This window comes from Schistocerca nitens, chromosome 4 (assembly GCF_023898315.1).
Source record: "Schistocerca nitens isolate TAMUIC-IGC-003100 chromosome 4, iqSchNite1.1, whole genome shotgun sequence".
Taxonomy (NCBI): domain Eukaryota; kingdom Metazoa; phylum Arthropoda; class Insecta; order Orthoptera; family Acrididae; genus Schistocerca; species Schistocerca nitens.
In genome coordinates, this window is record NC_064617.1 from 360,984,537 (window position 1) to 361,000,908 (window position 16,372).

General features: G+C 42.7%; 1 protein-coding gene across 1 annotated transcript in view; it reads right to left on the reverse strand.

The window, feature by feature from the left end:
• Positions 1-16,372, reverse strand: part of LOC126251917 (aminopeptidase N-like) — a 196,821-nt gene that overhangs the window by 94,080 nt on the left and 86,369 nt on the right. The window contains exon 11 of the mRNA XM_049952649.1: positions 16,011-16,200. Coding sequence (XP_049808606.1) covers positions 16,011-16,200 — 190 coding nt within the window. The remainder of the gene's footprint in view (positions 1-16,010; positions 16,201-16,372) is intronic.

Sequence of the window (16,372 nt, forward strand, 5' to 3'; positions counted from 1 at the left end):
AGGTGACAAAAGTCATGGCATAGCGATATGCACATATACAGATGGCAGTAGTATCGCGTTCATTGGAGGACACGTCATTTACACTCAGGTGACTCACGCCAAAAGGTTTACGACGTGATTATGGCCGCATGACCGGAATTAACATACTTGAACGCGGAATGGTGGCTGGAGCTGGACACATGAGACATACCACTTCGGAAATCGTTAGGGAATTCAATATTCCGAGATCCACAGTGACAAGAGTGTGCTAAGAATACAAAATATCTGCGGTTACCTTTCACTATGGACAATGCACTGGCCGATGACCTTCGCTTAACCACCGAGAGCATCGTGTTTGAGCAGAGTTGTCAGTGCCAACAGACAAATAACACATCGTGAAATAGCCGCAGAAATCAATGTGGAACGTACGACGAACTTATCCGTTAGGGCAGTGCGGCGAAATCTGGCTGTACCGGACGATGGTGTCAGTAAACAGACGGGTGTGGCTTCGCTAACAGCACATCACCTGCAGTGCCTCTCCTGATATCCTGAGCAAATTGGTTGGAGCCGATACGACAGGAAAACCGTAGCCTGGTCATACGAGTCCCGATTTCCTTTGCTAAGAGCTCATGGTAGGATACAAGTGTGTCGCAGACTCCACGAAGCCATGGACCCAGGTTTTCAACAAATCACTGTGCAAGCTGGTGCTGGCTCCATAATGGGCTCTGTTTATATGAAATGGACTGGTTCCTGTGGTCCAAGTGAACCGAGCATTGGCCGGAAATGGTTATTTTCCGCTATCTGGAGACCATTTGCAGCCGTTTGTGGACTTTATGTTGCCAAACAACGATGGAATTTTTATGGATAAAAATGCGCCATGTCACCAAGCCACAGTTGTTCATCATTGGTTCAAAATGGTTCAAATGGCTCTGAGCACTATGGGACTTAACTGCTAAGGCCATCAGTCCCCTAGAACTTAGAACTACTGAAACCCAACTACCCTAAGGACATCACACACAGCCATACCCGAGGCAGGATTCGAACCTGCTATCGTAGCGGTCGCGAGGTTCCAGATTGTAGCGCCTAGAACTGCTCGGCCACCCCTGCCGGCATTAATTTGAAGAACATTCTAGACAAACAGAGCGAATTATTTGGCTACCCAGATTGCCCGACATGAATTCCATCGAACATTTGTGGACATAATCGAAAAGTCAGTTCGTGCACAAAACACTGTTCCGGCAACACCTTTGCAATTACGGACGGCTTTGGAGGCATCGTGGCTCAGTACTTCTGGAGGGGACTTCCAGCTGCTTGTTGATTACATACCACTTCTAGTTGCTGCACTACGTCATGCAAAAGGAGGGCCGACACTATCACATGACTTCTGTCACCTCGTACTATGGCGAAACACAACAATCTTATTGCCAGTAAACAATTTTTTTTGCAGACTTCCACCTGTTAGAATAATACGGCCTACTTAAAAGTCTGAATGATAATTAAGGGGAGTTGGAACGCCCTTTCCAGACATTGTTAAATTTAGTGACTTGGCTTCCCTGTATTTCAGGATCCACTGCAGCCATAGACATGAAACTTTCCAGGACATTAAACTGTATGTTCTGACCCTACTGAACTACAACAATTGCATTTCAACCACTGATTTCGGAAATACAGTTTTTCAACTACACGATTAAAATTTTTTGTACTTTTTTGTACGTTGTCCTATATAATTTTAATTATACATGTTGTTGTTGTTGTAGTCTTCAGTCCTGAGACTGGTTTGATGCAGCTCTACCCTGTCCACGCTTCTTCATCTCCCAGTACCTACTGCAACCTACATCCTTCTGAATCTGCTTAGTGTATTCATCTCTCGGCCTCTACGATTTTTACCCTCCACGCTGCCTTCCAGTACTAAACTGGTGATCCCTTGATGCCTCAGAACATGTCCTACCAACCGATCCCTTCTCTGGTCAAGTTGTGCCACAAACTCCTCTTCTCCCCAATTCTATTCAGTACCTCCTCATTAGTTATTTGATCTACCCATCTAATCTTCAGCATTCTTCTGTAGCACCACATTTCGAAAGCTTCTATTCTCTTCTTGTCTAAACTTTTTTTCGTCCATGTTTCACTTCCATACATGGCTACACTCCATACAAATACTTTCAGAAACGACTTCCTGACACTTAAATCTATACTCGATGTTAACAAATTTCTCTTCTTCAGAAACGCTTTCCTTGCCATTGCCAGTATACATTTTATATCCTCTCTACTTCGACCATCATCAGTTATTTTGCTCCCCAAATAGCAAAACTCCTTTATGTTATACGTAACATTATGTTTTTTCTTTTAGTTCAGCAGACTCGGGATATGTATGTTACTACTCCCTGAAAATTTGAACACTCTACGAAGTGGTTTCTGAGATTTAGGGCAAAAGGCAACGGAAATGTAAATTTGCAGGAACGGCTTCTAAAGTTTCAAAAGACGGTAACTCACTTAATATATGCTTATTTTTTTTAATTTTAGTCACTCAGAAGCACCCCGCACCGTACTGTATATCATCCTCTTGATATTTTTCCAAGTTTTTTCTTCTTTTCTTCTTCATGGAATCCTTAGCGGCCAACTGTGTTGCATACTCTCCTTTATCAATGCGAACCTTGACCATCCGTTAAAGTTCTCTGATGCAGTTTGCTCCAGGATTAATTCCCATATGCTGTAGCACTTTCACGCCACCAATATTGCCATCATTAAAACCAATAACAGCATCACTGACCCCCCCCCCCCCCCCCACTTCAGTGTCTTCATTCCAAGAAAAACATTTTTTGATAATCGAGTCCATGTAAAATTATTGGGATATTGAGTCTGACCATGCAGATTTGCCAGGTCTCTGTAAATAGGTTTTATGATATCCGTGACTGCTGCTGGGACGGAATGTTTATGGCCGTATGCACTGTTTGAGTACTGGGGACTGCAGTAATTGCACCATGCATCAGGTCCAGGAGGGAAAAGGTGGTGTATTGGTTTTTCATCAGTTGACTGTCTGTGGAAGAAAGTAGCCCCTATTTCTTGCTTCATTTTCAACAAATCCTCAGTATTATTTCTAATGACCATTTCATAAAACTGCTGTAGTTCATCAATCATTTTGTTTCAGTCTCTCAAACTTTGTTTCAACTTCCTCAATATGGTACCCATCCTCTTTTGGACATGACCAACACATTCCAATTTTGTGATAATCTTCTCACCATAAGGCTGAGCGGCTACTACACTGTTATATGCTTTTGCGACTGCATCACCTAAGAACTTGGTGTAACATACTCCCCTTTCGTTCACAGATCGACTAAAAATTTCAATAGCTGCAGAGGCGTCCATACCACCACTTGTTCCTTCTAGATTTCTGTCACAGATATGCCATTCTTCATTCCCTGATATAAACTTATAACAATGTTTGGTTAAAACCTGGAAATCTATTACATTTCCAGTATCCACACTGGTCACCGTAGCAACAGAATTCTTATAAGTGTAGCCATGCTTTTGCAAAGTGCCATCAAAAGCTACTGGTATATCAATCATACCAACATTTATTTCAACAACTTCGTTTGCAGCACCCTTCATTCACTCACATGCAACAGATCCCACGGCAGCTACAATAAATCCTGCACACTAGACGATTTTGCAAGGTGGGCGTGGCATGTTCATCATGGCACACATTGTTTCTGCTGCTGTGTGTCCTTTGTCAATAGCTCTCAATCCATAAAACCACCTAACATTTACTTCAAAATAATTACCTTTACACTTATCAGAATTCCAAAATGAATGAGTATATTTACAACTGGCACAATTAATAAGTATCCTGGCAAGTCCATTTGGTACCTCACTGTCTTCATGTAAAGTAACTGGCCCTCCACATATATTGTAACACACACATTCACCTAATACTGTTGTTAGGATGTGTAAATCTATCAGAATATAACCAAACCTACCATTTACATCAATTTCGTTCTGAGAAAACTGTGTGTCACAACATTTTATTTTAATTTCGAAGCACTAATGGGTGTTTCTCTAGATACTGACGAGTTTGACTGTATTTCATTGTCTGTAACTTCACACACCACATGTTGAACACAATGTTTCCCTTTGTTCGAAAATCTATTACCATGAAACCCACGATTCTTAAAGAAACTTCGTTTTGGCGTCGATACGAAACTGTTTTTGACAGTGCTATCAATACAAATACGTAATTTAACCTTTATAACACAGCAATCCACAGCCTTCTATATAAAAAAAAATCACCGATTTTATTAGACCTAAAGGTAATGCACGTAAATTTTTTTTTTACATTTTCAACCGTTGTAGATTATATTTAATAAAATAAAATAAAATACTTCCCATGTTAGTTTATAAGTGATATATGTATATCATTTTATTCGAAAAATTGCAAATGAGATAAAAATAGCTAAAGGTGAAAAAAAATTTCCGTTCGAACTCCCCTTAACGGCCTATTCATTATCACTCTCCAACTTGCGACTTAAGCACACAAAAAAATTACGTGTTTCATGTGACAATCGTCATGAGCCAATCTCTTATCTCTACAGCACTCAGCCCATTCTTGATTTCTTTTTGTCTGGTTGTATTGTATCAAGCAGGAAATACAAAGACTATTTTCATCCTTTTCACTAGACTGCTGCAAGTTATAAGAGCAAGGAAGAAGACCTGAGTGAGGCATTCGTTGACACGCGAGATGAAAGGAAGGAGGAGTTACAAGACGATAGACAACGTAAAGGGAAGCGGAAATTACGCGAAGCTGAAGAGGATGGCAAAAGACAGTAGGTGCATGGAGAGTTACCACGTGAAAACCTGCCTTTGGGCAGAACACTAATGATATCAGAACTAGGCTCGTCCACACTTTTCCTCATTCATGCTTTTAGCAATTATTTCTCCTTATCAGTCCTCGCTCTTACGAGGTAGAGCAGTGGTTAGCACACTGGACTCGCATTCGGGAGGACGACGGTTCAAACCTGCATCTGACCAACCTGATTTAGGTTTCCCGTGATTTCCCTAAACCGCTTCAGGCAAATTTCGGGATAGTTCCTTTGAAAAGGCACGGCCAAATTCCTTCCCTAGTCCGAAGAGACCGACGACCTCGCAGTTTGGTCCCCGCCCCCAAATCATCCAACCAGTCTTGCTCTTACAGAATTAATTCCTTCTACTTCGGATTCATTAGCTCAAATAGCTTCTTTAGCAGTTTCTACATTTTATCCTCCTGTGCGCAATTTTCTTAGAATGCGGCTCCAACTGCTGTTGTTGTTATGTTTCTTTGACCTGTTTTCAGATAAGGTGGCAATGAAAAATAATGCGTGAATGTGTCCCAAAGAACAGCGTAAACATGTCCTATCGCCATGTTTGTGTTGGTTTCGAAACTACAGAAGTAATTTTTAGGCTCTCAAATTACACAAACGTACCTTGTAAAGTAGAAGTATCTCTTGTAAACGTACATATAGTTATCTATTCTTATTTTTAAATGAAATGCTCCCTAGAAGCTTCGATATTTGAGTAACAAAATTTACTCACATTGCACAAAATCACAAGTATGTTCTCCGCGCTGAGACGTTCACTCATCTCAGGGGCTCATCTGGTGCGTGAAATTTGTGAAAGCTCTCAATAGATGGTAGCACTAATCTTCCATTGTCAGCAGCGCACTAGCAATAATGCTTTCCGAGAAAAGTGCTGTGCCTAAACTAGGGATGAGAAAAACCGACCGGTTAAAACCGATACCGGTATTTTAATTTTGAATAACTGGTATTTGTTTGGTCTCGGTTATAACAGGTGTTTTTACATTTTTTACTAATACCCGAGTAAAAACAGCGAAATATCCATTAGCCATAGAGCTAAAATTTTTCTTTTTTAAATAAATCTTTTTTTAGAAAAGGAGTAATTTTTATTCGAAAGATTGGCATTGGTTTGAAATATTGCGATATTGTAGAATATGGGAAGAGTGATCAGTGCTATTTTAATAACATAGCCGACAGAAACGAACAACAAAGAAGTGGCATAAAAATTGGTACAGCATTATTGAGACAAAAATATACCTGTTGCCGTGTGTCATGGTTTAAAGTACAACTGCTCTGTACGGTAGGTTCTAATCGTCGTCGGCGGACATCAGTTACACTGCAGAATGGCACCAACCCTAGGCTGGAAATACTTTTCCGGAGTAATGTAGCAGTGAAGTACAATGCTTCATTTGCTTTAAAAGATTAAAGATGTGTCTGCCATTTCTATTAAGGAAAACATGATAACAGTAATAAATTAAAACTTAACAACGTTTCATTCTTAGTACGCAGTAGAAATTGAAGATACCTGATCTGCTGACTGTCTCTACATAAGATGCCTTTATTTACTTGTAGCCCTTAAAAATGCGTAACGCGAAAAATAGAGTTCTTCAACCACAGTTTTCAACCTTAAGCACCGATTATTCGTAACGTCCAATAATGTCCAAATAGTAGCTTCAACCCTTCATCCGCGGTTTCAAAATGATTTTTGAGCGGAGTTTCAAAATAATTTTTTTTATTTATTTATTTTTATTTATTTATTTTTCTTTTTGTCACAAGTTATCCTTCCGCTCTCCGGGCTAGCCAAGAGCAACTCCATATTCTGACTTACAAAACGGCACCGAATTGTAGTTACAGACCACTTACGTACACTTTATTTCACTGGTTGAGGTTTAAAGAAACGGTAAAGTCATATGGCACTGCGGGCTCGCAGACGCGGAGAGACAGGTTCGAGATGTAATAGAGGAAAGAAAAAAAATATTTCTACCACGACAGCTCCTTTCCTTCTAACAGTGTGAGTGTTGTCTCTTAAATATGTCTGTTGATGTAGGTAGCTTTGATGAGTGCGTGCAAAGCTCTCTTTTGAAACCCTCAGAATAGAACCAGATAGAACTGGAACGCAGAATGACAAGTGCCATCCAAAAATGAAGTCATAGATTATGCCAAAAATTGAGCCAGTATTGGTGAATATGTCCTGGAACGAGAAATTTGATTGGTGTTACCTAGTACCGTCGCCCGCCCCTCACAATCATCAACATTGGCGCCTAAGTATGCTTATATTTTATTGAACCACGAACTAATACTACCTATCTACAATGATTTTTTTATAAAATGATGAAGCAAGTCTCATGATTTCGTGACTGCTGCCGTGTAGGCAGAAAAGAAACCCAATCATCCACACTTGTTATGAAATATGCTTCGTCTGCACCTCTCCTCTCCCTAGCGACACTAGCTTCACCCACACCCCTCACCGACTTAAGATCAACCAGGTTAAATTGTTTACAGCATACTTAGTTTGGAAATCGCTTGACCGCTGTACTCCTTACTTCCAAAATGACAGAAATTGGAAGACTTCAGGCTGCCAGTGCTTTGTGTACGAAAACTGACACTAACAACAACAATAATAATAATAATAATAATAATAATATTGGGTTGGTCCGCAAGTTCGCAGCGTTTATAGTTGAACAAACACAACAGACACGCGTAACAGAAACTTCACTCATAAAAAATTTATTTTCATCCACTATTTACAACGGTCCGCCAACGCTGGGGTAGCTTTTCGATTCAACGACTGTAGAAATCAAGTGGTTTTGGGGCGAAGAACTCGAGCCATGTTCGGAGCGCATTTTCAAATGTTCAAATGTGTGTGAGATCTTATGGGTCTTAACTGCTAAGGTCATCAGTCCCTAAACTTACTCACTACTTAACCTAAATTATCCTAAGGACAAACACACACACACCCATTCCCGAGGGAGGACTCGAACCTCCGCCGGGATCAGCCACACAGTCCATGACTGCAGCGCCTTAGATCGCTCGGCTAATTCCGCGCGGCGAGCGCATTTTCATCCGAAATGGAAGTTCTTTAAAGATTGTTGGATAGACAGCGGAAGAGGTGAAAATCGGAGGGTGAAAGATCAGACGAATAAGGTGCTTGTGGAATGACTTCCCAACTCAACCCCTGTGTAGTCTTTTGTCACTCAAGCAGATTGGGGGAGGGCGTTGTCGTGGAGTAGCACCACTTCATCCAGTCTTCCTGGTAGTCGTTCTTCGACTGCGTGTGCAAGACCTCCCACGTGTTGACAATAAACGTCATCAGTGATGGTTACACCTCGGAGAAGTAATTCGTTCTACAACACATCCTCGCTGTTCCACTAAATGCACAACATTATCTCTTATCGATGCTCACAGGTCTTTGTAGTGGAGTGGCTGCTTTTTTTGGGCTCAAACATTCCTTTATTTTCCTTGTGTTAGAATAAACACACTATTTCACTTCACCGGTAACGATACAGGATCGGAATGCTCGTTGTTGCTAATGAGCCAATTGGTGACGACCAAGCAGAGATGCACATATGGCCAGCCCTGATTTTTTGAGCCTTCCCCATTGCATTTCACATCACAGTTCATCACATCTGCCAGTTCTTGAATACACTGACATGGATCATTGTGGATTAATGCGTTCAAACGGTCTTCACTAAACGAAGGTCTTCCTGAACATGGAGAGCCACTAATGTCAAAACGATCCTCCTTGAAACAAGAAAACCATTTTCTTGCCGTGCTGTGTCAGGTGTCATCGCGCAAATGCTTCTGGCAGCCTGAGCTGCTTCCACCCATCTATTCAAATTAAACAGAAGGCTGTGTCGAAAGTGTTCAGATTTCTCCATTTGGTACTTAATTTTCAAGCGTCCACAGCCCCGCTCACTATCTCCAAATGAAAAAAATGACAGTATGTATACTCAAACAGCAACAGTGAACTACAAACAAAAATGACGATCGATAGACAAACCCGCAGAAACCGGAACATCAACATGTAAAAGTAAAACGCTACAAACTTATACACCTACCTAATAACAATGCTGTGTAAGTCCTGCAGCAGCATAGTAGCTGTTACACGGATATTGTTGTGTTGTCTTTCATTTCGTTTGTTTGTTGCGAAATAGGTGATGAAGCAATTTATGGGCCCTTGTGGGAACTACCTACTACTCAGAGAATGTATTTTCATGAGATATTCAAGTGTCTATATCTCAGTTTTACTGACACAGATGTGTAGTAAAAAGTAAAAAGCGTGTGTGTGGAGTGGGTTTCACAAGCTGTAATATCTACACCTGTTAACCCTAGAGCACTAAAGGACGGAAAAATGTCACATTGCTACTAAACCACCGTAAATTGTACTACTCCAAATTTATTCAAAAGAATTTATAGGTCATGCGTTAGTTAATTACAATTATTGGGTCATCAATGGAATATTCGATACCAAATTAAGTACAAAATGTCCTGTTTTCTATCCAACTGCCATTGTAAATTTTACGGGGATTTAATAATCTAGGATTAATGCCAGTATTTAATAAAAATGTAATTATTGATAATTTATGTAATCAGTATTACAGGCTCAAGAAATAGTGATTATAGTAATCCTCTATTCAAAGTAATAGAGCCTTCTGACCGAAACGAAATCGAACCCTTTTTGCTTTTACCTCTCCGAAAATTTCACTTTACTCTTCAGGGGGTAAATGCCCCCAGGTATACCTCGCCTCACATTCAAAAACCGCTGCTACAGGAAATACCTACATGGCATTTTGCCATAAGAATAATTGGCATCTTTGAGGATACTGAAGTCATAAGTTAAATTGGAAATTTGTGGTAGGTACTGTGGGACCAAACTGTTGAGGTTATCGGTTCCTAGGCTTGTACACTACTTAATCTAACTTAAACTTACACTAAGGACAACACACACACCCATGCCCAAGCGAGGACTGGAACCTTCGAACCTCCGACGGGGGGTGCCACGCGAACCGCGGCAAGGCGCCCTATACCGAACGGCTACCCCGCACGGCTCATAAGTTAACATACAGTGTGAGTCAAAACGGGCTTTACAAATTTGGAATGATACAGAATCGGCAAACATCTCATTTTGTAGCAAAAATCTTCAAGGCTCACATAAATCTGTAAAGTGTCATTTTGATTCGATGTCACTACCATTTGTGATGCGGCAAATATCCTACCGGTAATTAATTACGTCCCACTTTCGTATGAGCAAATCGGACGTATCTTGTACAACAGCATCGTAGATTCGATTTGTCACGTTGACTAAATTGTTTGGTAGGGGTGGAACATGCACACCATCTTTAATGAAACCCTAGAGAAAGTCATCCATTGGTGTCAAGACTGGGTTGCCAGATGGCCATGCTATTGCCCCTTCTCAGCCAATCCACCGACCTGGGGCGCAATTACCGACGAAGCCTCGAACTTCCCTGGGAAAAGCTGACAGGGTGCGCAGCAACCTTCGGTTGTTTGCTGATGATGCCGTGGGGTGTGGTAAGGTGTCGAAGTTGAGTGACTGTAGGAACATACGACTTAGACGAAATTTCCAGCTCGTGTGATGAATGGCAGCTAGCGCTGAATGTGGGAAAATGTAAGTTAATGTGGATGAGTAGGAAGATCAAAGCTGTAATGTTCGGATACAGTGTTACTAGTGTCTCGCTTGACACAGTCAAGTCATTTAAATATCTGGGCATAATGTTGCAAAGCGATTGAGGTGGAACGAACATGTGAAACTGTGGTAGGGCGAATGATCAACTTCGGTTTATTGGGAGAATTTTAGGAAAGAGTGGTTCACCTATAAAGGAGACCGCATATAGGGCGCTGGTGCGACCTAGTCTTGAGTACTGCTCGAGTGTCTGGGATCCATACCAGGTCGGACGGAAGGAAGGCGTCGAAGCCATTCAGAGGCGGGCTGCTACCTTTGTTACCGGTTGGTCCGAACAACACGTATGCGTTACGGTGATGCGTCGGGAACTCAAATGGGAATCCCTGTAGGGAAGGCGAAGTTCTTTTCGAGAAAATTTAGATAAATTTGATATAGGGTACCCTCTGCCACGCACTGTATGGTGGCTTGCGGGGTATCTGTGTGGATATAGATGTAGATGTAGAAATGAGGAGGTTCATCATGTTGCTAAGTAATAAACCATCCCATGTTGGTCATTTTCATCGATCTGTGAATCAGAAAGTTTTCAAGCATCTGCAGATACACAGTAGCAGCTCCATGAAGAAGAAAGGGCCATACGCTTTTAATTTGCTAAGGACACAAAACACATTAACTTTGGGGCTGTCACGAACGTGTTCCAGGATTGCATGTGGATATCGCTGGCTCATATTCTGCAGTTGTAGGCATTCACCGGCCCACTGATTCATCACTGAATATTACTATGTTCAGGACGTCTCGTCGTCCTCTATCTGATGCAAAATTTCGGCACAGAATTCCCAAAGAGCAACCTTATCCGCATCGCTAATGTGCTGTGTCATTGTGAATCGCCGGCCGGTGTGGCCGTGCGGTTCTAGGCGCTTCAGTCTGGAACCGCGTGACCGCTACGGTCGCAGGTTCGAATCCTGCCTCGGGCATGGATGTGTGTGATGTCCTTAGGTTAGTTAGGTTTAAGTAGTTCTAAGTTCTTGGGGACTGATGACCACAGATGTTAAGTCCCATAGTGCTCAGAGCCATTTGAACCATTTGAACCATTTGAACCATTGTGAACCTAAGTCTACGGAGTACTCGCCAAACGGTCTTTTGGGGAATGCTATCCTCGCAAGATGTACGTCGCATTGATTTTTGTGGACTGTGGGCAAGGCTCTCCCTAACCTGTTCGACATAATCATCCGTATGCGCACGACCTGGTGATTTATCACGTTGCATTAAACAACCTGTCACAACACAGTTCTTCTGCCGTATTCGGCGCGAAATTTACGCAGAACAGTTGTTACAAAGTTCGCTTCATGAAACCAAAACACAGCAAACACGCTCCGCACCAGTGAAAGCAGATATTTTTTAACAGTGCACTATGCTGGCGCTCCTGCACTACGTAAATCAAACTTGAGGTTGTTCGCTACAAAATGTTACATCTACAGATGCTGTAAGTTATCTCAACAAATTTATACAGCATTGCAAAGCTTTAAAGCCCTTTTTGACTCACCCTGTATTTTGCATAGTTTCGTTCACTGATGTCTTGCGACATAATTTTCTGAACTAACACCTCATTTACACAAAAATTATTCATTTATGAAAGAAAACTGTTAGAATTATGTGTGGGCTTCTCTCATGTCCACACAAGTAACTGGGAATATTAATCACACCCTCATAGAGCATTTATTCACTTTTGAAAGAGTTCTGCTCACACAGTCCACACCATAACATTTAGCGCTAATATGACCTATGGAAGCAGTAACTACCTAAGTGATTGACGGCTGTATCAGTGTCTACTCGAAAGAAGTTATTTCTATTGTTCAGGACGATGAGACAGAAAGAAGAGGGAGAAACATTTTTCTACATGATCCCTAATTTATCTAATTACGGCATCGTGGTCATTACGGGAGATGTACACGCTTCTTGAATCGCTTTGTAACGTGGCTCCGGATATTTTTCAATGGTGTCAGCGATGGATAACAAACTTGTTGCAACGTATCGTATTGCAGGTTGGTCATAATTTCTGTAGCACTGTGACATTGCCTACTCAAATTCATGAGGAATCATGCAGCTTTTCTTTGAATATTTTCTGTGTTGATACAACTTGGTAACGGTCTCAGGTCGATCAAGAATTGGACGGACAACGCTTTTGTAAGCGACCTCTTTGGTACGTAAATTACACTTCCTTGGGATTCTTCGAACAATTCTGAACCTGGAAACTGAAAACCGTGACTGTTTCCAGTGACAGATCAACGGTGGCACAGTCAAGTTACACTGAAGCGAAAAAGAAACTGGTATAGGCATGCGTATTCAAATACAGAGATATGTAAACAGGCAGAATACGGCGCTGCGTTCGGCAACGCATATATAACGCAACATGTCTCTGGAGCAGTTGTTAGATCGGTTTCTGCTGCTACAAATGTAGATTATCAAGGTTAAAGGAAGTCTGAACGTGGTGTTATTGTCGGCGCTCGAACGATGGGACACAGCACCTCCGACGTAGCGAAAAAATGGGTGTTTTCCCGTACGACCATTTCACGAGTGTACGGTGAATATCAGGAATCCGGTAAAACATCGAATCTCCGACCGCTGCGGCCGGAAAAAGATCCAAGCACGGGGCCAACGACAACTGAAGAGAATCTTTCAACGTAATAGAAGTGCAACCCTTCCTCAAACTGCTGCAAATTTCAATGCTAGGCCATCAACAAGTATCAGCGTGCGAACCATTCAACGAAACATCGTCGATATGAGCTTTCGGAGCCGAAGGCCCACTCGTGTACCCTTGATGACTGCACGACAAAAAGCTTTACGCCTCGCCTGGGCCCGTCGACACCGACATTGGACTATTTATGACTAGAAACATGTTGCCTGGTCGGACGATTCTCGGTTCAAATTGTATCGAGCGGATGGACTTGACCGGGTATGGAGACAACCTGATGAATCCATGGACCCTGCATGTCAGCAGCAGACTGTTCAAGCTGGTGCAGGTCCTATAATGGTGTGGGGCGTGTGCAGCTGGAGTGATACGGGACCCCTGATACGTCTAGATACGACTCTGAAATGTGACACGTGCGCAAGCATCCTGTCTGATCACCTGCGTCCATTCATGGCCATTTTCCATTCCGACGGACTTGAGCAATTCCAGCATGACAATGCGACACCCCACACGTCCTTAATTGCTACAGATTGGCTCCAGGAAGACCGTTCTGACTCTAAACACTTCCGCTGGTCAGAAAACTCTCCAAATGTGAACATTCTTGAGCATATCGGAATGCCTTGCAACGTCGTGTTCAGAAGAGACCTCCACCCCCAGTATTCTTACGGTTTTATGGACAACTCTACAGGATGCATGGTGTCAGTTCCCTCCAGCACTACAGCAGACACTAGTCGAGTCCATGCCACGTCGTGTTGCGGCACTTGTGCGTGCTTGCGGGGGCCCTACACGATAGTAGGCAACTGCACCAGTTTCTTTGGCGCTTCAGTGTATATCGCACCTTTTTGTCTACTTATGTGCATTGCATTACTTTTATTTATGTTTAAGTCAGCTGCAAAAGTTTGCCCCAGACGCTGCTCACCTGCAAGTCTCTCTGCATTTCATAACATGAACTGAAAATATGCGTCATTCAAGTTTACATAATTGCGCGTTATTTGATGTTACTGACAAAATTTACCTATGAGTCAAAACATAAGGCGAACCTCCAGATTGAATGCTGCCTGATGGCGTTGTGGGAATGGAGTTTTTTGTTTGTGAGTAAAAGGACAAACGTTCGTGTCGATGATAGAACTTGCCATCCTTCTGCAGTCATCAACAAAGAGATAGATAAAACTGTCGAAAAAAATTGTGAAAACCGACATTTTACGATATCCTAGCTGTAGAACAACTTTCCAGAGTCTTTGCGGTGTGTGTTTTTTTCATGAGATCGTACGTTCCAATACGGAATTAGCAGCGTGCCGCTTGACACAGTCGCGACGAGTAAATGTCTAGGCGTAACACTGCAAAGCGATATGAAATGGATCGAGCACGTAAAGAGACGGTGGTAGGGAAGGCGAATCGTTGACTTTGGTTTACTGGGAGAATTTTAGGGAATTGTGTTTCATCTGTAAAGGAGACGGCGTATACAACACTAGTGCGACTCATTCTTGAGTATTGCTCGAGTGTTTGGAATCTTCACTACGTCGGCTTAAAAGGAGACATCAAAGCCACACAGCGGTGGGCTGCTGGATTTGTCACCGGTAGGCTGGATCAACGTGCAAGTGGTACAGACATGCTTCGTGAACTCAAATGGGAATCCCCGAAGGAAAGACGACGCTCTTTTCGTGGAAAACTATTGAGAAAATTAAGGGAGCTGCATTTGAAGCTGACTGTAGAATGACCCTAATGCTGCCAGCGTACGTTTAACGTAAGGATCACGTCGATCAGATAAGAGAAATTAGAGATCGTATGGAGGCATATAGACAGTTGTTCTCCGCTCCCTCTATCTGCGAGCGGAACGGGAAAGGACTATTAGCGGTACAAGGTACCCTCCATCACGCACTACGCGGTTGTTTACGGAATGTTTATATAGATGTAGAATATGTTACGCGTGGTAGTGTGAGAGTAACAAAACTGAGACTAGACATTCAAAACAGACAACGCAGTCTCCTGTGTACAGGTCCCACGCAGAAAACAGTTTGCCTGGCTTACGCAAGAACTGTTGCAGTAGTTCAAATTGGACTATTCTGAATATTTGCCCTGCAGCCCAGAGTTAGGTTCAAAGCAATTAACTAGTTGTACACACGAATTAGAGGCTTGGCTCCCAACATTGATTCCGAAGAGAGCTTCTGGATACTTCATCGAGCTGGCCGGAAACTCAGGCGGCTGAATTTTTAAGCAGAGGGGGAGGAGGAGATTAGTGTTTAACGTCCCGTCGACAACGAGGTCATTAGAGACGGAGCGCAAGCTCGGGTGAGGGAAAGATGGGGAAGGAAATCGGCCGTGCCCTTTCAAAGGAACCATCCCGGAATTTGCCTGAAGCGATTTAGGGAAATCACGGAAAACCTAAATCAAGATGGCCAGAGACGGGATTGAACCGTCGTCCTCCCTAATGCGAGCCCAGTGTGCTAACCACTGCGCCACCTCGCTCTGTTTTTAAGCAGAGGGAGTTCGCTAGCATGTTAAGAAATATATCTAATGTTTCAATTTGATTTACATAGGACAGTAATACAAAGGTGTACTTTCAAGATTGTTGTAGAAAATTTTCTTTAACTATTTGCAGCGCAACGGAGGTTTCATTCCTCACAGCCGTAGTACACTCTCGCTCAGATTTGCACTAAACTGCTTCCGAAATTCATGAAGCCCATTGGTGCTTAATTAAACGTTAACATTTCAGATAAGATTTTGCACGTATTCCAGCTCAGAAATAGTACAGTTTATTCGCAGGACTAGTTTCGAGGCTAACGTAGTGATCTTTTGTTTCATTTTCACAGTTTACGTTGTACGTAGTGTGCGGTGGTGGTCTCCAATTTTGTTTGTAACTGGGACGCCGCTGGTCACTTACCAACGACGTTGAGGTTGAAGATGACCCAGTCGTCTGCTGCGGCGTCGGCGACGTTGTCCAACCGCGCCGTCGTGTCGGTCAGCCACAGCCTCGTGCTGGTGGAGAAGGCGGCCTCCGTCTTGGACGTGTACGTCACGGGCACCGTCCACGTCGTCTCGTCGCTGGGATCAGCAGGCACCAGCCAACGGTTCTGTGGATGCCACGAGGTACCGTCAGTTACGCTGCTAGAACTACGCAAAGCCAATCCTAAAAACCCACAGCAGAAACGTGGACGGCTTCATGAACTTTTGGACCGGCACAGTTAAAGAAAATAAATAAATAAAATACCACAGACGTAGTGCGATCAGATACCAAATAATTAT